General features: G+C 36.0%; 1 protein-coding gene across 2 annotated transcripts; it reads left to right on the top strand.

The window, feature by feature from the left end:
• The first annotated feature begins 8,223 nt into the window (after positions 1-8,223).
• LOC105384463 (alanine--glyoxylate aminotransferase 2-like) lies at positions 8,224-22,981 on the top strand. Of its 2 annotated transcripts, none has more exons than XM_011554709.3 (10): positions 8,224-8,332; positions 10,406-10,522; positions 10,901-11,019; positions 16,420-16,654; positions 17,199-17,292; positions 17,649-17,863; positions 18,792-19,011; positions 21,028-21,272; positions 21,763-21,937; positions 22,496-22,981. In XM_011554709.3, the coding sequence occupies exons 2-10, from the start codon at positions 10,461-10,463 to the stop codon at positions 22,583-22,585; spliced, it is 1,455 nt and encodes a 484-aa protein (XP_011553011.3). In that variant the 5' UTR covers positions 8,224-8,332; positions 10,406-10,460; the 3' UTR covers positions 22,586-22,981. The 2 variants fall into 2 exon arrangements, with proteins under 2 accessions (XP_011553011.3, XP_011553010.3); XM_011554708.3 differs by lacking the exon at positions 8,224-8,332 and adding an exon at positions 10,049-10,291.
• Positions 22,982-24,386: the final 1,405 nt, after the last annotated feature.

Raw genomic sequence — 24,386 nt, 5'->3', positions numbered from 1 at the left:
TGCTAGCTCCTAACAAAAACATGTTTGTTCTCTATTTGTTGCCACAAAAGTTTAATAGATAAAAAAGATAATACCTATTCTTGTCACGGTATTTTCCGTCTAAGAAAATAACAAGCTGACGCGGTAACTTTCATTGCGTCGCAAAACTCTTATTTATTATGTTTGCATTGAAAACAATTTGAAATTTCCACGTGCTCATTTTACGGTTGTGCACTCAGAGTAGTCTGACATTTGGTTGTTAACGGCCTTTTACTGTAAGAAGAAGTTAAATGTCGATTCAAAATGAGATAGGAGAAGTATTGATCCATTTATTGATTGCCGATACTTAATGGAATCGTATTGTTTTAAATTTTGTTAAATACTGGCGGCTCATTACTTGTGCTAAAACTATTTCGGGAAGCGTTTTGTACTTGACTGTAGATACAGTTTACAGTACACTAACGACACATTTCTGTCGTTGTTCACAATAACTAGTTGTGTATACGTTAGTTTCCCCGACATACAGATGTTAACTTAATGCACAATCTAATTAATGTAATTTTTCTTCGTGTGTTTTTTTGTTTGTTTTCGTTTTACTAGTCATTGGTTTTGAAGAGCTATTGCTTCGATAAAATATTGACGATAGCAAAGGATGTTGATCAACAACGTAATGCAACGATTCACGAATTTTCCTCTTGATTTTTTTATTTTTTATTTTGAATTATAAAGCATATAAGTTTTTGGTTGACATTTGCTCGTTTACTAGTTAATTCAGTCAAGGGAGGTGACATCAGAACAATTCGGCCCTCCCTAGCGATGACCGCTGTTAGGAGCAGCGTGAAAATTTAGCTAATTATTTTTTATATCGATCTCTTTCAATGTGTTTGTAAGGTTTTTGTATCAATGTCGTCTCGTGTGTGCAGCAAGGCGCTTGTGTAGTGTTGCGTTTGATGCGATGGCGTCAGTAGCGATGACCCTAGCCGCTAGGGGTGCCACTCCGCAGGCCTCACCACATCACTCACTCATCGAACACTTAATGACCTTAAATCTTATTCAGTCGTATTGATCTCTCTCTCTATAACGGACGCACGACGCACTCACTATATGTCGACCGACGAGTGCACCGTAACTTGGTACATAATAAAAAGTAATCGTAAGAAATTCGTTCCCAAAATATTATATTGCTCGGTATACACTTAAATTTATAGACTTACATGAAAGCGTTTTGGTGTTTTAAATTTGAATATACTATGTATTATCGGAAGTATAACAATAGTCCATGTATTGCGTATTGGCTTAAGATGTTCCAAGTGACCTAATAAAGTAATACAGAATGTAGGGTGGCCGTCGATTCACTATTTTTGATATACTCTTGTCGAAATTTGCCGTTTGATGTTTACTTACGAGCGCGAGCAGTGCGCCTCGATCAACTATTATAAAACATAACATTATTTACACGTTTATATTATTATTATAATTATATAATGCAGAGTAGCGACTTGAGAGCCTTGGGTTATAATTATTATAAAGTATATAGTGGTATAGGACGGGCGCGGTGGCAACAGAGCGATACTCTAATACCCTTTCAATAACTGTACGCGTTAAATATTGAAACTGATAGTTATAGACTTATAAGATCTTCCAGCTGTAATGAATAAAAGCAATATTATAATATATCATTTTGTATAAAACTATTTATTATACACTCGTGTAATCAATGTTTGTATTAAATTGCCGTAATTTTTGGAACAATATACAATGTGTAATGTAGCTCCCTGTTGACTAGCTCAACTTACGCTTAAATCTAAAGAATCGGATTGAATATCAAAATTTAAAGTTTGTATGGAAAAGAAAACAGAATTGGGAAGGCAACGACACTGAATGACGATATATTTTCGAATCCTCCTACCTGTTGCGTAGAGATTAGTCGTCGTCGTGGATAGTCGGTCATCTGGCAAGTAATCTGGCTTATTGTGCCTTTTTCCACATCGGATAATTTTATGTGTTTCATATTTTGAAGGTAGATAATATTTAGAAAAGTAAGTATCATGTTTCAATGATTATACGGAGGAGTCACTGGTCGTTCACGCGTGAGTCACTTGCGAGTGGCTGTGTGAAGGTGTCCTGAGGTGTTCTCGGTCGTAGGGTGCCGGGTTTGTTGTCGCCTTCGCCCCGTATCGTAGTTTTAGTTCAATATATCTTTATAAATTAGATGTTTATTGTGCATTCTCTAAGGTGTGGATGTTTTCATGGCATTCAGTAGATAGTAAATTTTTAGAATGCTAGTTAGTATAAAATAACGTTTGTTATATCATTCGGTAATCGCTATGCAGTCCTGTTTTCGGTCTACAGTATATAATGTAATGTGTTTGTTACTGCGGAGTTGATGATAGTATTGTGTTCTTCATAGATTATGGGAGAGTTCAGTATTTCACAATATATTGGAAGTCACATGCATGTGCTTGTTTAAAGAAATACGCAGTTGAATATTAAATGTGGGCTTACTGCGTACAGTAATGTCATTCATAAATATATTGTGTTGCTTATAAAATGTCCTAGTGGAGATATTACGTGGTAATTGTGAAATTAAACTCAGAATTAAATAAACTAGGGAGCCAGAAATATGATTTGACTGAACCATATTTGAATGACATCGCTGCATGCAGCGGCCTACACGGAATCATCAAGTAGAAGTCGAAGCTACCCGTTACAGTTGTTTTCCTGAATCTAGCCGTCCATAGTTAATTTCGCTTAAACTCTACAAACAACTAAAACTAGTATTTCGTTTCGCCAATCCGCTCGCGCGGGCCATGAACAATCGTCCCAGAACATTTGATTCCCTTCACCGTTCGCTATCGAAGTGCTTTGACATTTTATCTCAAAGAACTATTTTTACACTTCAAGATGCGTATTGAATAAATGAAAAAAAAAGATAAAAAATATATCGTTAGTTTGGTAATTTTAGAGCGTTAGTACGGAGCATATTTTTAATTAATTAGTGGTTTAATGCATGTTTGTAGTTGTGTCTCGCTCAGTCCTTGCGTTGGGTCGGTGGCTCGGCTCCACATATCAGTTGCTTTACATTCGGCTATCTTTAGCGATGTGTGCGCGTGATATTGCTACCCTTTCAAGCATAATTTAAGATACATCACAACTTAATAGGATTACTTTCCACACGTATACCTATAGCTGAAAACAGTATGCGTTTTCGTTTTGTCGCAACCATAGTTCTCTAATTTTTAGTCTGGTGTTAACTGATATGGATTATCTACTCTTGTTCTTCAAATACCATGAAAAACGTACTTACCCACTGTATTTGAAACATATAAGTAGTTCCGTAGTCATTTACTCGCTTATTTGTTATGGCGGTTTTGAGATAAATTCCATACCCCGTTTCACCGTAGTTTTTTTTCTATAATGTTGTCCAACTTTGTTCGTACGAACTAGGGAGCCGAGAAGGCATGTTGTACGAGTATACACCTACCTCTTATACAGTCTCAAAAATCGAAGAAAATTAAGCCGTCTTAAACAATGCAAAATAAAATCTGAGAAGGTACTTTTCCACATTAGTACAATTTCGTATCTTATTCGCGAAGTTTTTGGGTCTAGATGGCGCCACCATCTACAGAAATAACCTCTTTCCTCTCTCGGCTCCCGACTCTTGGTTACTTTGTTGTTCAGTTCCGCCGGGTACGTAACTAACGGTTGTTGTGAAGATATATAGTTAGTACTGGACACAGTTGTCGTAATACTCAGAGCAATGCATGTGGATCTACGTCATACCTCACATCACAGTCAGGCATCGATGACAACAGTGAAACAAGTCTGTTTTAGTCCCAAATCGCGATGCATAATTTATTTATACATCCGGATTTGTAGTATAATTATACACTTTGTAAGTGTGGATTCTCCGCCTATTAAAGTATGTAACCATTGCAGTTTGAATGGCTACTTATTAGTGTACGTAATAAATTTTTATAATTATTTTATTGTTCATATCGCACACTTGTCATTTGCTGAGTAAAATTGGTTTAGTGTCGAGGCGGCGCGGCCGTTTGAGCATTACGGTCGCCAGCGCTTATCTGTTTGCTAATTATTAGTCGAAATGTTAATATAGAACACGATAATTATAATCACATTCTATTACAATTATACTTCTGGGTCGTATTAAGGTAATGGCAAGCTTAATAATATAAACCATTATGGGTTGCCGTGATGGTTCGCAAACGGCGGCGCCCCTCGAGACATCCGGCTCAATGTACCACTTTGTTCCGCCGGACATTTAAAGACTGACACTAATTGTGGAAATAGTCGTGTGTGGATTCACCTAGTTTACTTGATACACAGGATGTCCTAAAACAATACACTCGGCTGCAGAGGAAAGTACGCAAGTTGTGCAACGGAATGGTTTATACTTTCCTCTGGGCGTGACTGTACTTAAAGACTGAAAGCTATATAAATCAGTATTATGCAGGTCCCAGTGCATAGTTTATGTAAACAAAATGACAATGGGTTGATAGTTTGTAAAACCATATCTAATATTAAAGCAATGACAGATATGAGGAACGAATGAATATGAGACCGTCTTTTGTTTTACGACATCCTGCATCGCATAGTTCAAGTGCCCATGAAATATATGTATGATATTTATTAAATTATAATAGCACTAGACATTTTGCTCCGTTTCGCAAATGGTTGTAATTATAAAGTCTAGTTAATATTAGAAAAAAAAATGATAGACTGTTTTGCACGATTTCTCGTTTTGAAGTAACCATAACTTAAACTCTTCGATTGACGTTCATGTTGTGGCTTTTCATGCAAACGAAAGGCTTTAAAGGAACACTTTGTGATGACAAGATGGCTTCCTTGCAGTTCGCATGTGGACCCGCAACGTGTAGCAACGTCGTAACTCTTTACTCCTTAGTCCTAACGCAACTATCCCCTCACTATTAACAAAAAAAAAACTAAACATTTTCAACACTTAAAATATTTTGACCTCTAGCTCATTTTTTATTATTAATTTTACAATTACACGTATCGTAAGTCTTTTTTGTCGACATATTTGAATTAATATTATTTAATTATTCAATATACTTATTCTATATTTAAGAAATGTGCGTTTTATTTTAGATTTACTGATAGTCAACAATATTAATTATAGCCTAGAGTACAAACAAAATAAGTTACTTGCTCTTCCTGATGTTATAAACTAATAGATTTAGTACTATTATTACTATCTATGTGTTTATCAATAAACACAATCTATTGCGATGGGATCAAGTAGGATCAATTCAAAAGGTCGCCTTATGCAGATGCACTCTATTAAAAGTCATTACATTATGTAAGTAAATAACAGATTGCAAACAATGTTTATATGATTAGATGTATCTCTTTGTTTATATCTTACTAAACTAAATACTATGTTTTTCTTCTTATGATGCATTATAAATTATGTTTGTTATTTCATATTTTTAAAGCTTTGTATTTTCTACGGTATAATATCAATATTCGCTGTTCTGTGTATATGGGACGTCATCTGGCTCGCTGGACCGACGACCTTTAGATTAATGGTAGTGGTTGGATGAGGAAGACCGATGGCAGAGTATCGTCACACTCCTTGAGAGAGGCCTATGTCAAACTATAAACGTTTTCTGCATCTTTATCCAGCAAACATAATTGTTTAAGTTATAGCCACACAAGTATTCGGATTCGGAATGCAACAATTTAAACTCGAGAAGTTAGGCTATATAGGATTCCGCCACACCAATTTGTGCAACCTACCTACTATTATCAGTTAAACAATGTGCAAGTAAGTACCTACCTGTATAATTTGAAATTGATTGCATGAATTTATTCATAGAAACGATTAATTAATATGTTATCTCATTTCCCAGGGTTTAATCATTAAGAAGATGGGGTTTGGATATCGTTTGAAGTTTGAAACTACGCTACTTATTAAGAAGAAAGAAGGTAGGCCGTGTGCCGCTAGGAACAAGGGACCAAATGAGGAAATGCTCCTCTAAGGAAGGAGGACTCTTAAGCTACAGGGCAGGTAAGCAATTTCTAATACAAATCCTTATCTATAAAGTAGTACATAGAGCATGAGTTTTAATGACCATCTGACGAACCCTCTATGACTTATTAGACTTATAAGTCTTTGTACACCCTGTAGATTAGACCACCACTGACATAAACCTCTGATCTCTTTGGAGACAGAGAGAGAAAGAGAGGCCTATGTCCATGTAAACTCCAATTGCTTTAGGGCGACCAGAACTAAAGCACTTTCCTTGCACTCGAGCCACGATAAAGCTAGCCAGTCAGCAAAGACCTCTTCACCAATAATTGGCCAAGGCAACGAGAGACCATCACACTGGACATAACATAAAAAGATAGCAGCAAAGCCCAGATCCCAATAATACTGGCCAGCTAACATAGACAGGTCCAAGTTTCTCTCTTAGTCCAGTAGTGAGTAAAGGCCAAGTTAAACTGGACAGTGGTACAGATTAGCTGGTAAACAAGACCGCATGGGTCTCGTGTGGAGCCGGCGTGCATCGCACGTGGGTACTTGCGTCAGAACCGATAATTGTCACATAGACTAGTTACCGCAGACTGGACATTTGTGTTTAGATGTAGATAGGGAAATAGGCATAGATGATAGGTATATTTTTAGCTACGCGACTGTATCAAGTATACCATACATACATATATATATATATATATCTTCTTCAGGCCTCTCCCAAAGCACGACGCTGGATACATGACATACCCACATCTAATAATATGTGCCTATTAGTACCAGTAGAAAAACTGTATACAATAACATAGAGTCGTATCTATATTTTATTATTTTATATTCTGTGCTGAAAGCCCAATTATTGCATTGTTATTTGCTTGGTTGGTGCGATATAATTCTGATCAAGTTAATTTGTTATGACTTGAAATTAGTACTCTTCTGTTTATCCTTCCTATCTATTAAAGTAACATATAATCCATATACCTACTATTTTGTATTGATGTCTACGTCCAGATCTTAGGTAGGTACTAGGTATAAGTTATTTACTTAGGCACTACTTTGTAACTGCAAACTACGGAAATCATGTTCGTAGTAGTTCGTCGTAGTAAATACTGTTAGATGAGTTTGCAATTTAATAAGTTACTATCACATAAAGCTATTTATATTATATGTGGAATAAGTTGGCATTCTCGGCTAACATTGTAAATAATATATAAAATGAACAAATATGTACTTTGATAATCCTTTGTTAAATCTTGACTCTGGTCCACAACGACACACAAAACAGATTGTCCTGATAAGATTTGATTGGAAAGGTTATCTCGCCCTGTGTAAATTAGACAGTTCATCTCGATAAATGTTTCGTTTGTTTCTCTGCTGATAAAAGTTTTTTTAAAGTACCTACCTATTTTAGAGAACCAAAAATAGTCGAATAGGGAGCAGACACATTACAGAGTCGATTCTAGCCAAACAAGCTAAGCTAATGCGAAAGTCGAATGACTGACGCCATGGCTGGGCCAATATTTACTAGTCCACTATTTACCTACCACCTATGTACAATGTACATTCATGTACAGTCAGAAGCAGTTGCTGAGTGGTATGTTTAGTGGTCTTGACTGTACTTTCTTCACATTTTTTGTTGTTATTTGAACGCTGATAGGTAGAGCCAATGATCTGACGACCTTAACCGGTCAAAGACGCGATATTTCTGTATTTTATTATTGTTACTCTTTTTATCGTTTTTATTTGACAGATATTTGATAGATTTCAGTAAGATGCGATAGGTATAGTTGAAGATATTTAAGGTCAAGAACAATGACCGCAAGCCACAGACCACAAGGACAAGATTAAATTCCCTAAATATACAGGCTGTTAAAAAGGGTACTTAAAGCTAGCCAAAAAATGGTGACTCAGGGGTGCATTAATGCCTGCTAATATGAAACAGCTGTTCAGAACGAGTCCCTTTCGGCTTAATATCAATGTAACTAAACGTACTAATTTTTTTATTAGGTTTATCCGGAGAACAATATATTTTTTCGGCAAACAATTTGCAACACCCTGTATAGGTATTATAGAGACCATTTCACTAGCTTATCATACACCTATATCAATATTGGATCATTAGTTGACTGAATGACCCTCTCGTGAACTTATCAAGTAGGTGTGAGTTATTTCGGTGAGTCTATCCATTTCATATATCGAGCGACTACGGACCACAGTTCGCGGACGCAGTGTGATTGCTCCTTTATATATATTATATATACACAGTATATAAATATGTAATAATAACGTGCCATTTAACACCTACAACTAAACAAAATATGGAATATTCCGCACCAGGTTTGCCAAGCAAATACTTATGTTATACTTTCATATCTTCGGCATTTATGTATGCTATCATTTAATTGCAACATACTAAATTTAAACAGTGTTTGTCTATTTATATATCTAGTAGCGTTTGCAAAAACAGCACAATTAACTATTTATATAAATTGAATCAATGAAAAATATTGGCTGCCAGCAAGTGTATCCAGAAAATAAAATTATAAAAAAAAATCTTTTTTAAATTATAATACAACAAAATATTTAGGTACTAAGTTAACTAAATACATTTAATAAATAATTTATTATTCTATAAAAATATGATCATTAAATATTTAAACAAAAACTATGTTAGGTAAACATCTGTTCTTATTTAAAAACATAAATTAGTTAATTATGTACTATCACAGTAATTCGTGTAGCGTAGTATTCTGCTGTCGTTGCTAGTTTACTGCAGATAATCACAATCTATTTAAGGGTAATATCCAATTATGGTCACCTAATTTTTTTACTTCATTCTTTATCTCATCATGTCATCCTACACAAAAATTAAAACGACGCAAAATTAAGACACGCCTCAATTGCTCTATCACTATTACCTCTATCATTGCCAGATAATTTTTCACGTAACGTAAATAATCACAAATTTTGTATTCGAGCTTATCGCATTTGTCATTAGTTCCTATCTATCACATAACAATTAAACAAGTCCAAGGAACACGTAAAATGCTACCTTCAGATAAACTGCACTGATTAATCCATAAGCTTAATATGTAGATACGTAGATGATAAAGAACATAAAACATATAAACTGTTATTTATCCAAGGACTTCAGATATGGGACAGGGTGTATTAACTGTCATGAATTAACCATGCATCACCCACAGACTGATTAAAGTTAGAGATTATGAGCTAATTTGACACACCGCTTTTTATATGAACTATTAAGGGTAGTACTTGTAGTTTTGGTAATTTTGTAAATGGATCTGTTAAAACTGATAAGTATTTATGTAAAATTATAGAATAGAATAGAGTACTCTTTATTTTGCACCATTAAAGACAATATTACAATTCACAACTTATATATAAAATAGCACAAAAAAGGCGGCCTTATTGCTTAAAGCAATCTCTAGCAGACAACCTTTGGATGGAAGAGACAATTTTAACATAATTAATGGGAGTAGAGTATAGTATTTTATTTTAAACTTAGCTTTATTATGATTTGGTGAGAATTTTTATTATCACACATGTATTTTAAACATTCATAATAACATCATGCATTATAAAATTATTGAAAAACTATTTAACTCGGCGTATATTTTTTCCGAATGCAGTACTATTTTTCAAAGAGAAAAGTGAAGTGTTTTGAATTAAAATGGTGACTATAAATATATTGTACTTTACCCAGTTTTATTATCAAACTTACCCATACATTTCCATTGTTTGGAATTTTCATTCCTTACTTCACAAGAACTCCTAATGGCTAGGGAGCAGTTCATAAGAACTTTATCACTACAAACATTTAGAAGTATTATATCATAAGCTCATTGCAAATAATCCACTTTTTACATTTGTATTAATTGGAAGCTTCACTATTTGCTTCTAATTTTAAAGTTATAAATATTTTCAGTTTTTTTTGTACTTTAAAATATATTTAAAATTAAATATACAATTCCATCAGTCTTCCTCTTAACTGCCCATGCGTCGGCACCATGGCTGCTGGGCTGAGGCCGCGTGGCTCGCGACTTTTGTCATCATGCTCTACCAATACGCGTTGATAACGCACTGTTTTCCTGCGCTCTGATTGGTCGGCGCGAGGGCGTGCGCGCGCCGCCCGCCATTTATATAAAAAGCGCAAACGTCAGAGATCGCCAGGCATTCCCGCTTGAAGCGTCTCGCGGCGCGTTCGCGTCACTCCGCATAATCTATACCTGTTCACGTGTACCTTATCTAATAACTGGATCTCACTATTTTTAGGTGACTATAGTCTATTTTTAGATATATTTATTTTAGTATTTACAAAGTTATTTTTAAATATACTTACTTTCAATTTTATATATTTTTTAATATAAAATTTTCTTTCTTTTTCAGAAACATAAAGACTGAATAATTTAAGGTTTTATTTTAAATAACTCAACTACTTAAAATGGCGTACCTGCAATCCATGCCGAAGGCTGAGACCATCAAGCTGCGTGAAAAGCACGTCGGGTAAGTTTCAGAACTTTTTCCATCCTTCAGTCCCACATTGTAGTGGACAATTTCGAAATTCAAACATGGAATAACTATACATTCTGACATGTAATACCTTAATCATATAGCGCCTCGCCAATTTAAAAGTTATCTCTGAGGGTTTCTAAAGCATTTTATCGATTCGAAAATCTAAGACCTTCTGAATAGGCTACCGTAATTTAAAATCAATGGGTTAATTCCCATTGATTATGAATGGCACCTCGTACCACTATCACTGGTAATATTGCGTAGTCGGCATTCAATATCTTAATTCACACCTTGCTATTACAAGAATAGCACCAAGTTCAAGTGCAATACACAAACAGCGAGTCTCATTGCACATAATGTTTGTTTCAGGGCGGCCTGCCAACTGTTCTTCCGTTCATCCCCGCTCAAGATCGTGAGGGGGATCGCCCAGTACATGTACGATGAGACTGGGGAGAGGTATCTAGACTGCATCAACAATGTTGCTCATGGTAAGTCATTACAAGCATTAGATATATAAATTTTAGGTACCATTATAACTTTCCTCATTCATGTTCCCAGGGGATTTTAGGTGATAAGTTTTCAGTTCTTCACTATTAAAAAAAACCTGTTTCTAAATCCAGGGTGAGGTAGCGCTAGGGTATATTCAGGCATATCGTATTTAGACAGTTCTCAACTCGGATAACTCAGTCAAATGGCAAATTTTACTACTGTGATACCTAGAGACCAAAGTCAAAATAACTCTTATTACGCATCTCTTGTCGAACAGGGTAAAAAAATACTAACTATCAAGATTGTCGACATTCGTATTGATATAAACACCTGTATCTTTTAACAAAAACCTCATACATAATAAACTATTTACTACCAAGTAGCAGCAATTAGTGTATGGGGACTAATTTATTTTGCGCGCTGGACATAGGTAGAGCTAACAAAACCTTTTGTCATTTTCAATGTCTTCAATGGTCGCATTGTAGTTGTACCTTTATCTTTATTCAAGAACCTCGACCGTCCCGAAATATGCATTGCCATTCAAATTACCAAAACATAATTAGATTAAGGCTGTCACTAAAGCTGGAAGAAAATCAGAATCTGTCAAATCTAGTGAGGGGGGGTTGAGGTATGCGGGGCGTTCTACGGACAATGACATGAAATTTTAACATAGTACTCGAAAACATAAAAGTGAAGACATGCCACTTTGTTAAAAATATACTAAGTAAGTAATATTGTTTTGTGATACGAAAATATTTATTTTTATTTGAAAGTATTTTTAATATTTAATAATTAATTATATATAAAGTCGTACCCGTGCCGATATTTATACAGGTTGTTGCAAAAAGGGTTTAATACTATGCCGAAACCTACGTGTGCAGCATGTTATTGATGTTATTTCTAAGCCAGGAAATGAAATCAGAATGTAAAAAAATCGCGAAAATATTATCAGAGTTTAATAGTTCAGGGTGTTGTATTAAACTCTGCCCCCGTGTAATAAAAAAAGTATAGTTAGCCGAAAGGGCGTTACTCAGGCGTCACTCTGAAAAACTTTTATCCTACGTAATTTTTTATATTCATGAAAAAAACGCTTCTTCATATAATTTTTTTTTGGTCACGTGACCTTTTCGTTAGACGACCTGTTTTTTTTTTGGTGTTTCAAAAGCAGAACAGTAGTTTGCAGAACTCTGCATATACAGGGTGTCACAAAAGGTTACGTAGCTGGCAAAGGGATATGGGGAGGTCACCAGAAAAATAATAACATGTAAGTACCCACGCAAGGGAGTACATTAGTACAAGGCGAGAGTGTGTATTTTTTTTTTAAGTACTTATGTGTATTTGGGATATGATAGAAATAATATTTTTGTTTCTTAAAAACCAAAAAATTTACACCTTGCTGCGCTCTTTTGCTCACTGTAAGTACACCTACAAATATTGCTGTATTAAAAAAAACGGTTTTGTTATAACGATTATAAAAAAAAAGTTATTTTCATGTCAAGGAGTCATTTACCTAATTACGATTTCACTCAACAGCAGGTGAACTGAAAAAATAAGTTCTAGTTCTATCATCACTTTAGATCGCAAACATTGTAACTCCACTTTTCTCGGCGAAAAGTACTCTTTGGTGTCAATAGAAACGTTTTTTGAATTCACATGTTTTCCTCTTTATTCGAAAAAAAAACTGTATTCCGCATTTTACCATTTGTTTTCCTCTAAACCCCAAACCGTGATTTTTAAACAAGAAAACTTAGTAATTATACCCTTTATTCTCATATACAACGTGCGATGTAAAACTATGCAATAAGCCTTTGTTTTTATTACTACTTTAGTAAATTACAATAACATACTCAACAATGTTATTTTTTTTTTGCAATGTTATGTTGTTAAATTAAGATCTAATATTTTATTAACATGAAGTTACTTTCAACTTTTTTTTGCATCTATGCGTCGAATCACAGCATGACGGCTGCTGCAGCTTCCTGCTGTCCTGTCCTCCAACCAATCCCACCAGTACTGCAGGTTGCGTCGAATACGAGCCATTCTCTTCGACTTGACAAGACAGGTGCTCCCGGAAGGATCATAGATCGCACGGAACCCGTACCGTATAGAGGCAACGGACTCCTTTGCAACAGCCCCCCAGATTCGGAAGTAGCCCATGCACTGCATGGCGAGCACAGCTGCAGCAATTTTTTCGTAATGAATCATTGGGATGTCATCCCCGAAGGAGGCTCTCAGCCTACCTCACGACCTGTGTGACATTAGAAAAATGCACTGTGCTAACGCCGTTTGCGAGCTTGATTTGCAGGACCGCGTTGTATGCCAAGTTCCACAGCAGAGGGGTCCAAGACCTACCGCTGTGGAACTCCGCAACTGAACTTCTTCAGTGAAAACAAACCCTCTCTTTTCGCATCCTTAATGTACTTGTTAGACACGTATGACCTCTGTCAATTTTCTGCAGATAAGAAGACAAGTGATGGTATACAAGAGCCGCCCTAAAGGTTCGCCCTCTAGGGGATAGAGTTGAACGCGGTTACTATTTTTAAGCAAACAGCCAGCGCAACAACTCGCCCGTGGTTCTTATCCTGCTCCGACAGTGAACGAACGCAAAGTATTGTACCCACTATTCGAATCCGCATTTCGGATGCCATACTGACTGTCCGAAAGGTCGAAACCGTACCACCACAGAGGTATGACTCGTTCGAAGAGCTTATCAGGCTCTTACAGCAATCAGATGTGTCGGTACACTGAAAGATAATCTACAGGCCTGCTTTATTTATTTAGGAGCACTAATGGCCTCCTTTCAGTCATTGAGTCACTGGCACTCAGGCTGCGGTTGAACAGGAAGATAGACTGTCTAAACAAATCATTTTTAGGCTAGTTAAAAAAAACTTTAGGTGGGTAGTATGCCAACTAGAACTACAAATAAAACAGTATTTTTGTCTCCTCTAAAATTTGGTCACGAGGAGTTACGATGATTACGATCTAAGGTGACGCTGACGATATTTTATACAAGGTATTGAAAAAAGGGTATAAAGCTTAGCCAAAAGTGGATTTAGGTGCCATTCTGATCCACTTTTCTTCTACAATTTTGAAAATTCACGTAACAAAACCTTTTACATAGAAACTTATTCGATCACGTGACTTTTTACTATAGAGACCGAATTTATTTTTCGAGAATTTCCAAAACTTGGAGAACAAAAGTTGTTCAGAATAACCCCTGAGTCAAACCCTTTCGGCACAGTATACCCTTTTTGCAACATTCTGTATAGGTAATATCAGGTTTATAAAAGACCTGGGCCTGTAGAGTGAGACTCGGCATGGGGAGTCATAATTTATAGATCTTTTAGGTTGCAGTGGCGAATGGGCACTGGTAGCCCTGCCCTTTTCTATAACTATAACTATAGGTAATTTTATGGCAATTTAAAAATGGTATAACATTTATCTATTTGAAAAAATCATTAAAAATATACATTACCTATCACCCTAATTTAAAAAAAAAATTCAGCCCTTACTTTAAACTTATAACACCCCTCTATTTCCTTCAGGGGTTAAAAAACCTGTGTATTTAATATTTTCTTATGAGTTTTTTTTTTGAAACTAGGCTCTTACATAATATTATGCGGTATTTTATTCCACTTGTAACGCATAAAATTCATAGCTACAGTAAACATTTCATTTTTTTCATAGCGAGATACAGTCGCACTTAACCGCTTTTTAGCAAAGCTTGTTAAATAGATTTAAAAAATTATGTAAATTTTAGATCTTCAATTTTTAAAAATACTTACTTATTTTTAACAACCTGTAGTGTACAGACTGCCACATCTTAAAATATATATATTTTTAATTAACTACGGTTTTTGGTTTCAAATAAAACAAATTATGAACTTACTTTTCAACACCCTGTATATTGTGTAGCTTACCTATGTACCATACACAACCGTTAAAATAAAATAAATTACCCCTCAGAATATAAACAGGCTCGCGCTTTGGCATACTGCATTGACCGTATAGTTCTTATTCGGAGAATCTAATAAGTGTCATTATGTGCAATGTTTACCTTTATCTATGCATCTGTAACTCTATAGTAAAAAATGTAAACAAATCGAAAAGGCGAAATGTTTTCTAAGAATTTTCGGCTTTTCTGCATCTAAAATGATTAGAAAATTAACTTTCCATAGCAAATGCATATGTATTATAATACTTGTAGTCATAATTTGTTGATTTAATCAGTTTTTGTGAAATATTTGATAAAAAATAAAATGGCGTGGGTATCGCTCCTAACAGGCCGCCACCAGGGCGACGACTGAAGAAATCTGAAATCTGTCACGGTGTCATCATTTTTAAACCGGAATTTATTAGTTTTTTGCAAAAAAAGTTGACTTCTGGTCCATTAAATCCAACTCTTTAAGGTAACTTTGTTAAGAATTTAATTACCTACACATACATATAAGATTCCATGAAAATGGGCCCTCTGATTTCGAGGGTTTTTTCATAATAAGTCAAAAAATGGCAAAAGACATGGTGTGTTTGCAATTTTTTTTAACATACTTATTATAATCCTGCACCAATTTATAAGCAACTAACATGTTCAGTATACCCTCTGCTACAAAATATATTTTTATCAATGTGATAGAAGCCACCGTTTTTCCAATCTAATCAAGTATATCAAGCCGACTTTAGCATTTTAGCTTTAGGGATCCCCTTAATTAGGTCGTTAGTATATTTATATTTTTCAATATTTAATTTGTGTAAATAATTAGCTTAATTTTTTTAATAACTTAAGTACGTTTAACTTATGTTTCTATCTACCTGCTCTGCCTGACTCAAGTTCTTTGGATCGATTCCCGGCCTTGGATTTAGGTACTATGTGTCCAAAAAGCCTATACCTACACAAATGCACAAAGTAGTGTTTATTTATTTGATATCTTACGAGTCAATATCATGTTGTCTCTAACCAGTCTAACCAATGAAGGTGAAGCGTTAAAAGTCTTGCTTGTTAAATAAAAATATGTAATCACTAATCAGTCGCTCACTCGAATACAGACTTGTTGTTATCAGACACGTGTTTTTAATTTAACTGGTTCAAATAGCAACAAGATAATATTCGGCACTAGTCAGTGCTGTGCATCCACAGTTTACGCTTAGATAATAAATTGTTTATTGGTAAATATTTACTCATATTTACGTAAATCGCTCTTAGCGACGAGACAGGTCTTGTATTGTCTCAACTCTGTTTAAAATTGTAATGTCCGTGCAATGTTATTTCAATAAGTAGGTACTTAATAAAATAACTTTTTGTAAAAATTCCCGGCCATTTAATTCCGCGATGTAGGTTGAACGCCTAGCGGCATCTAGCGGGTGGCGCAACAACTTCTACACCCAAATTCTCTCTATTCCAGTGGGCCACTGCCACCCTCACGTGGTTGAGGCCGGCCGCAACCAGATGTCGCTGATCTCCACCAACAACCGCTACCTCCATGATGAGCTGGTGATTCTGGCTGAGCGACTGGTCAAGACGATGCCTGAACCACTCTCCGTATGCTTCTTCGTCAACTCTGGGTCTGAGGCCAATGACCTGGCTTTGAGACTGGCTAGAATACACACCAACAGGGAAGATGTCATCACGCTTGACCAGTAAGTAGAGTTTGGATTTTTTGCGCTGAGATTTATTAACAAAGATAGTGGTGGATGTGTGTGTAGTAGTGGATATGATTGGGAGAGTGAGAGTTGCAGTTGATATGTTTATATACGAGTAGGTGTATAATAGGTACTAATTAGTATAATTACCGGCGTATTTATCTCCTGGAATTTTTATTGGATTGTTAATATCTGTTGAGTATTAAATTTATCTAGAGTCAGTGGGTTAGTAGATAGCTAGAAATGTAGACGAAGTTATGTGTAATTGACTCTTTTATAACTTTGTTGGTCATGTTATTACCTATTGCAACTGGTAGCTTATCAGTTCTGGTTAATATATCTACTAATATTGTATTCAAAGTAAGAAATTGCAAAAAAATATATATACCTAATCCCAATTAAATTTTATCTTTGTCTTTAAATGTAGGTAGCCTAGATACTAGGTATAATATGTAAATCCTAAAATCAACTGCGTATGAAAGGCATCTACAAGGTATGCGAGACAGTGTTGCGCGGTGGTTGTAGCGCTCTCTTGTTGCAGCGCGTATCACGGGCACCTAACCTCGATGATTGCCGTGTCGCCCTACAAGTTTAACCTCCCGGGGGGGCCCGCTCAGCCTGACTGGGTACATGTGGTAAGTTTTGTGGATTTGTTATTTGGGGGGGATTTTGTAGCCACATACTGAGATTTTATGCAAGTTATTTTGCTTTCATATGTAGTGGTCTACTGTCACTTAGTCCATATGGTCCAATATATTGTTTATCGTCATAAGCAAGATACTTTAGCATCCAAAAAGTTATTGTGGGACTGATTCGTTTTCTTACTGTTTTTTTTTTCCAAGAAAGTAAATAAAATACTGAAAGGTACTTTTTTCCGTATATCTGCAGTCTTATCCCATAAATTCCTTCCATAACTTTTTTTATGATCATCACTTCAAAACTCACCCCACCCTAAACCCAGCACCTACTCTAACCCCACCACTCCACACAGGCGCCAGTCCCAGACGTGTACCGCGGCAAGTTCACCTGCCCCAGAGACTCCACCAGTGAAGAGACCCTGGGCCTCATGTACGCAGGCGAAGTGGAGAAGATCTGTGAAGACGCGAAGGCTAGACGCGGTGGTGTCTGTGCGTTCATTGCCGAGAGTTTACAGAGCTGTGGTGGACAGGTCATACCGCCTGAGGGGTACATGAAGAAGGTTTACGAGTGAGTATTTATAAAGGATGTGTTTTTTTAAGCGTGTCGGTAAAATAGACTAACTAGGGTGTTGTAGGGTCAAGAAGGAGTGTGACTGAGATTGGACTGAGATCGTTAGAAAATGTTCAGAATGACGTATATTGAGATAGGTAATAAACTAACGCGTAGTACTGCCAATAAAAGTTTTATACCATAAGAATAAATAAAATAATAAATATGTACCTACGTAGATATATGTAATTACAGAGCCGTGCACGTGAAAGTCGCGTGCTGTTTGCTGACATAAAAATGCAATTTGAACCAATAACACCCATATCTTATGAAAGAATCTATTACTTATTATTAATTAGGTAACGTATCGAATATTTCAAATAATTATCAAAGCACGTGTAATTTTCCTCTTAACCCGTTGAATCCAGTTATTTTCCTAGCTTACTATGTATGACCTGGTAGATAACCTTATCTTTGCAATAATTATTGATAAGAGCATCTTCAAAATGTATGTAACATACTTAAATAAGTTGTCAGTCTGTTAGATAATGATTGTTAGGTCTATTTTTATCTGACCTTCTGAATGTGATAGTTTTATCTTCATTATTCGAATAACTACCTAATTGGTAAATATTTATGATATAGGTACTCAATATATAGGTTGATACTTTTCTACTTCTATGTACCTACTTATTTAACCAAGGGGTTATTAAATTATTGCTTGATGCACCTTCATTCACATTAAACTAAAAGCTAGACTTATTTAAATCGATTTGATAATATACCTAGGTACATCATATCTCAGTAACCTATCTAATTATTGTGCTAAGAGGTCGCAGACGCAACCCGGCTTTCCTATTCCAATTAAAACCATGAACACCTAATTTTGCTAATTTCATAACAATAAACTATCCTCACATCACTAACCTCAACCCCCTAATTCCAGAAACGTCCGCAACGCCGGCGGCGTCTGCATAGCTGACGAAGTGCAAGTGGGCTTCGGCCGAGTGGGCACCCACATGTGGGCATTCGAGACACAGGGTGTTGTCCCCGATATCGTGACCATGGGCAAGCCCATGGGCAACGGACACCCTGTAGCTGCGGTTATATGCACGCCGGAGATAGCTAAGAGCTTTGCGGATACCGGCGTGGAGTATTTTAACACGGTATGTGTGTCAAATGTGTTGAAATTAATTTTGGTAAAGGTTTTCCGTTCAAGTTAGCGGCCGTTGCCTATGTACTGTGTGGATTTGCTTCTTCTTCTGGTGCCTCTCCACTACTGGAGGTTGGTGGTCAGCTCTGCATACTCCTCTCTATTCTTTGCCAAGGGCATCAGCTGTTCCACGCTGGCCACTCCCGTCCATTCTCTTATAAAAAATCAATGATACGACGGCATAGGGTATTATAGTTCAGTTCAGTTCAGTTCTTTATTCAGTAAACAATTAACTTATTGCATTTGAATTTAACAATAAAAATAACATAAATATCTATGATTAACATAACAATAACATGTACAACAATATTATTATATACTTACAAGCAAAAATATTCATTATAGGAAAACTAATTTTATAAGATTAAAAAAAAATTATCAATTTTGTCATTTATAAATTCCTCAACTGAGTAGTAACATTTCTTCAACAGGTACAATTTTAGTTTTTTACTGAATAGTTTATGAGCAGTCAACTCTTTATATTCTATAGGCAGGTGATTGTACAAATGGAGAGCTTGATACTTTGGTGAATGCTTCGCTATGTCAAGATTTGGGCAGAAATCAGATTTGAGATCCTTTCTTCTTGTCTGTAATCGAGTTTGTCTCTCTGATTCAGATTCTAATCGTCGTAGATATTTTACAAGATGGGAAGTGACCACCAGAATATATAAGCATGGCACTGTTAGAATGCTCAGTTTAATAAATACTTCCTTACAAGATTGACGCTGGGACATTCGCATCATGGTCCTTATTGGTCTTTTTTGAAGAACAAATGCCCTATTTATATTACATTGATAACTATTTCCCCAAAAACGTACGCTGTACCGTAGCTTAGACTCAACCAAGGCGTAGTACACCTGCTTAAGGTGGTTAATTCCTAGCTCATCTCTCAGGCTACGAAGGGCATAACAGGCTGAACTTATAGCACTGGAGACATATTTTAACTCTTCGTTCCAGTTAAGTTTGGAGTCAATATGAATACCTAGGAATTTCACGGAATTTACTAGTTCTATTTTATTATTATTTATATGAATGTCGAGTGTATCATTATTCCTACTTGTCGTTTTAAAAAGCATCGCGTTTGTCTTGTCAGTATTTAATTTCAAGTTATTAATCATAAACCAATTATCAAATGTCATTAATATAGCATTAGTCTTATTACTAAGTGATTTTATGTCATTTGAATTAACTATAGCGTTAGTGTCATCGGCAAATACTACAATGCTTATGTCTGGGAAAGACTGTCCTATGTAACCAATTAAATCATTTGTGAATAAAATAAATAAAATAGGTCCCAAAATTGATCCCTGTGGAACACCTCTTTCTAATTTCACCAACTTTGATCTATGAGTATTTTCACAATCCCTCTCCCTGCTAATAATTTCAACGAATTGTTTTCTATTTTTAAGATAAGATGTCAAAAGTTCTAGAATGTCTCCCCTCACTCCATAATAGTCAAGTTTTTTAAGCAATAAAGCGTGATCCACCATGTCAAAAGCAGCGCTAAGGTCAAGAAATATACCAGCAACTTTTAATTTGTTATTTAACTTTGTGATTGCGTCATCAACTAACAAATCAACTGCGTCAATTGTACCAATATTTTTTTGATAACCGAATTGTCTATCATGGATTACATTATTACAGGCAAGGTGGACACCAAGCTGTCTTTTAATAATTTTTTCAAATATTTTTGACAGTGTAGGTAACATGGAAATCGGTCTGTATTTTTTTAGGTCGGTATGAGACCCTGATTTGTGAATAGGCACAATATAACACGGCATGTGTGTCAAATATGTAAATGATTTTGTCAGATTCTAAAATTATTTACACAATCTGAAACCTTATTATTGGTTAAATAAATAAGTATTTATTTGTACAAACTATTACCTACTCTGCACATAAAAAAAATAGTTCGTCAACCTTTGACTTTTCGAAATCGGGTTTTGAATAAATTTTCTTTCCTTTACAGTACGGCGGCAACCCAGTATCCTGCGCCATCGCGAACGCAGTCCTAGACGTGATAGAGACAGAGAACCTTCAAGAAAAGGCTCTCCGAGTCGGCTCATATTTACTCGAGCGGTGCGAGTCATTGAAACACAAGCACTCATTGGTCGGCGACGTGAGGGGGCGTGGCCTGTTTGTGGGCGTGGAGCTGGTGACCAATCGCGACGAGCGGACGCCCGCCACGGCTGAGGCGAAACATGTTGTTAACAGGTTGGTTTATAAAATCTTCGAAATGACCTAACTAAGCTTCTGAAAATACACACATAAGGCTAAAATTTAATTTAATAATTTAGGTAATTAGCAGTAATTTTATAAACTCCGAGGAGTGACCCAATGCCTAGGTATCTAACTACCTTATTATATCTAGCTATCTATTACACCTAGGTATCTATAGAGCTATCAAAACTCACCAAAACGCCATAGAGCCATACATGGGTGTCAAATGTGTAGAAATGTATTTTGCAAAGTATTAGATTCGACTACAAAATGCCTTTCCTGTATCTTTCCAATCACGGCTGCTATATTATCGACTTATGGTCCTTTCAATCTATACCGTTTCTATCTATGAATATGCTTAGTCATCACAGCCCATCACGTCCCTACTGCTGGGGCACGACTTACCTTACAATGTAGGAAGGGTTTCCAGGGATGTGCATAACTACAATCCAATCACTAACCTCCCCCCTATTCCACCCCCCAGAATGCGCGAAGAGAAGATCCTGATCTCGCGCGACGGGCCTGACGCCAACGTGCTCAAGTTCAAGCCCCCTCTAGTCTTCACAACGCACGACGCCGACCGCCTTGTCGACACCCTAGATAGGGTGTTGGGAGAGCTGGATGGCGGCAGGATGCCCAGTGGGAGCATCAAACTTGAGGTAAGGGTGGCGAATGGCTTTGTGCAACGCAATAATGAAGAAAAAACGACATTGACATTTCATTAGGGTAAATTTGACATTTCATTAGATAAATTTAAAAGTCTCATGAAAAGTCACATTAAAGTGCTTTTCTGCAACGACTTAATTGGATTTTAAGGTTTAATTATGTTTTTAAAACTTAAAGGACGTTTCTGCAACTGGGTGTAAATCATATATTAAAATCTATTAAATCATCCATAAGTGGTAGATCCATAAGTGGTACTTACTTACGGATAGTGGATGTAACTTGTGCTAGTCAGATTCAAGTTGTTTATTTGAATGTAGAGTTATGTTAAATATTTTTAATGTCCATATAAATAAGGAAAAAGTAAAGAAAGCACCATAAAGTAGTAAGTAGTAAAGCCGCGTGAGTAACGATTTTTTTGTGGAGACGCATTTTTTTTTAAATCCACATATCTACAAACATAGAACCTCATTTTGTATTTTTTTACACTTATAATTTTTTTAATGAATAACTAATTTTATTACTATAGTTCTAATGTAATGTTTGTGTTCCAGGTCACCGTCACTCCCATCAGTGATAACATGGAGAAGAGCAATGAGACTGCTGTAAAAACGTCTATAAAACAATCTATTAAAAGTATGTGATATAAATTATTTGTAAATTAATATTATTTGTATAGATCATAGTTATTTTAGGTTATTTGCTCTAGCTGCTTTGGCTGTGAATCTAAATTCAACTTCATGGAAATTTATGTAAATTCATTATTTCATAACTCTGTCACTTTAAAGTATAGTGAAAAGGCAAATTTTTGAATATTTAATAATCTCACACAAATTTTTGCAGATAGGACATTATGTAGGAGTGCAGAAATGTAAAATTGTAAATAGTTATCGTTATTTTTAAGCTAGTATAACGAATATTATTAGTATTAACACTAGGCTAAGCTAAATTTACTATTTTATGTTTTGAAATTCCATTTTGTAAATCTATGTTCATATTCAAGATTGGATGAAAAATAAACAAATATTGAAATAACTAGAGCATGCATTTTATTTCGAATAATAACACACACAACATATCACAAAGCCTTTGTCAAAGGCAAGCTAAACTTATAAAATAATAACATCTTCTTTAATTTTGTAATGGTAACAAACTCAACATAATTATAATTTCACGTGAAATTAAGAAAACTTATGCATTTGTTCCTGTGGTTTATGGATTCTAAATCAGATTATTAAACAAATGTAAAAGTATGCTGGCCACAAATATTTTTATACTATGGCCAAAGGTAAAATCACACCACATTAAAGTGTATCACAAAGCATTTTCAATGCTAGCTAAACTTTATTACTAGTTACAACTACTACTAAACTAATACATACTTAAATTTATCCATTAAAATTCCCTTTAAAAATGCTACACTACATGACTATAGCCAAAAAAGGTTTGTGATCTCTGACATGTCAAAAATTGATAGCTTTCAGAATTCCGTGAGATTAAAGATTAGAGATTACATATTAAATTTTGGCCATAACTAGAGTACCTATAACAACAGGAATGTGCATATTTTGTTTAAACACTTCTTAACGGGACTGGTGGGTTGGTTTCAGATTTAAATAAGATGTCTTTACTAAACTTAAACACACAATTACCAAAATAGCCACAATTACAATGGGCACTTGCAACTAATAATTTGTAAAGAAACATGTATAAACAAATATAATAATAATAATAAAGACAATGGCTGGTGAGATTTAATCCAGACAGACGTCACCATCAGAATTATAATACAGTTCACCTTCATATAAGTCTGGTGGTTCCATATCATAGCCGTACAGCTCTTCAAGATCTTCAGCAGCTTCACTACCATCATATTCTTCACCAAAGAAATCAGCGGCAGCAGTAGCAGCTGCTGCAGCAGCCGCAGCAAGAGCCTGTGCTCGCTCCTTTTCCATTGCTTTCACAACATACTCTTTGAATACTGCCTTTTCTTCTTCATTTGGAATGTAACCCAGATTCCTGTACAGGTTTCTCTCAACATTTTTGGCAGTCACCAGCTTGGGTAGTGGCGGCCCAATGTACTCAGCCTTGTTTCTCTGTCTGTAGGCACATCCATCCTTATGTTCCAGGGATTCGGGGCACGCGGAACAGTCCCTGAAGTTGGCGGTGTGCCCACGGCCACAGTTGGCACACTTGGGGGGCTCCTGCTCCCGGTCCCGGGTGCACTTCTTAGACCAGTGTTCCCCTGCACACTTGACACACTTAACAGTGCCGTGGCAATAGCGCTGGCTGTGGCCCCACTTCTGGCAGCGGTGGCACTGCTTCACCTTCTGCTTGGGCGGCTCCAGGGTCACCTCACTCCCCAGTATCTTCTTGATTGCGAAGATCCTCTTCCCCTCGTCGTCGTGGGGCACCACGGCCAGCAGCAGCAGCGGACGCACTTTA

This window comes from Plutella xylostella, chromosome 9, assembly GCF_932276165.1.
Source record: "Plutella xylostella chromosome 9, ilPluXylo3.1, whole genome shotgun sequence".
Taxonomy (NCBI): domain Eukaryota; kingdom Metazoa; phylum Arthropoda; class Insecta; order Lepidoptera; family Plutellidae; genus Plutella; species Plutella xylostella.
Note: the sequence above shows the minus strand (reverse complement) of the source record. Positions and strands in the feature narration are given on the sequence as shown.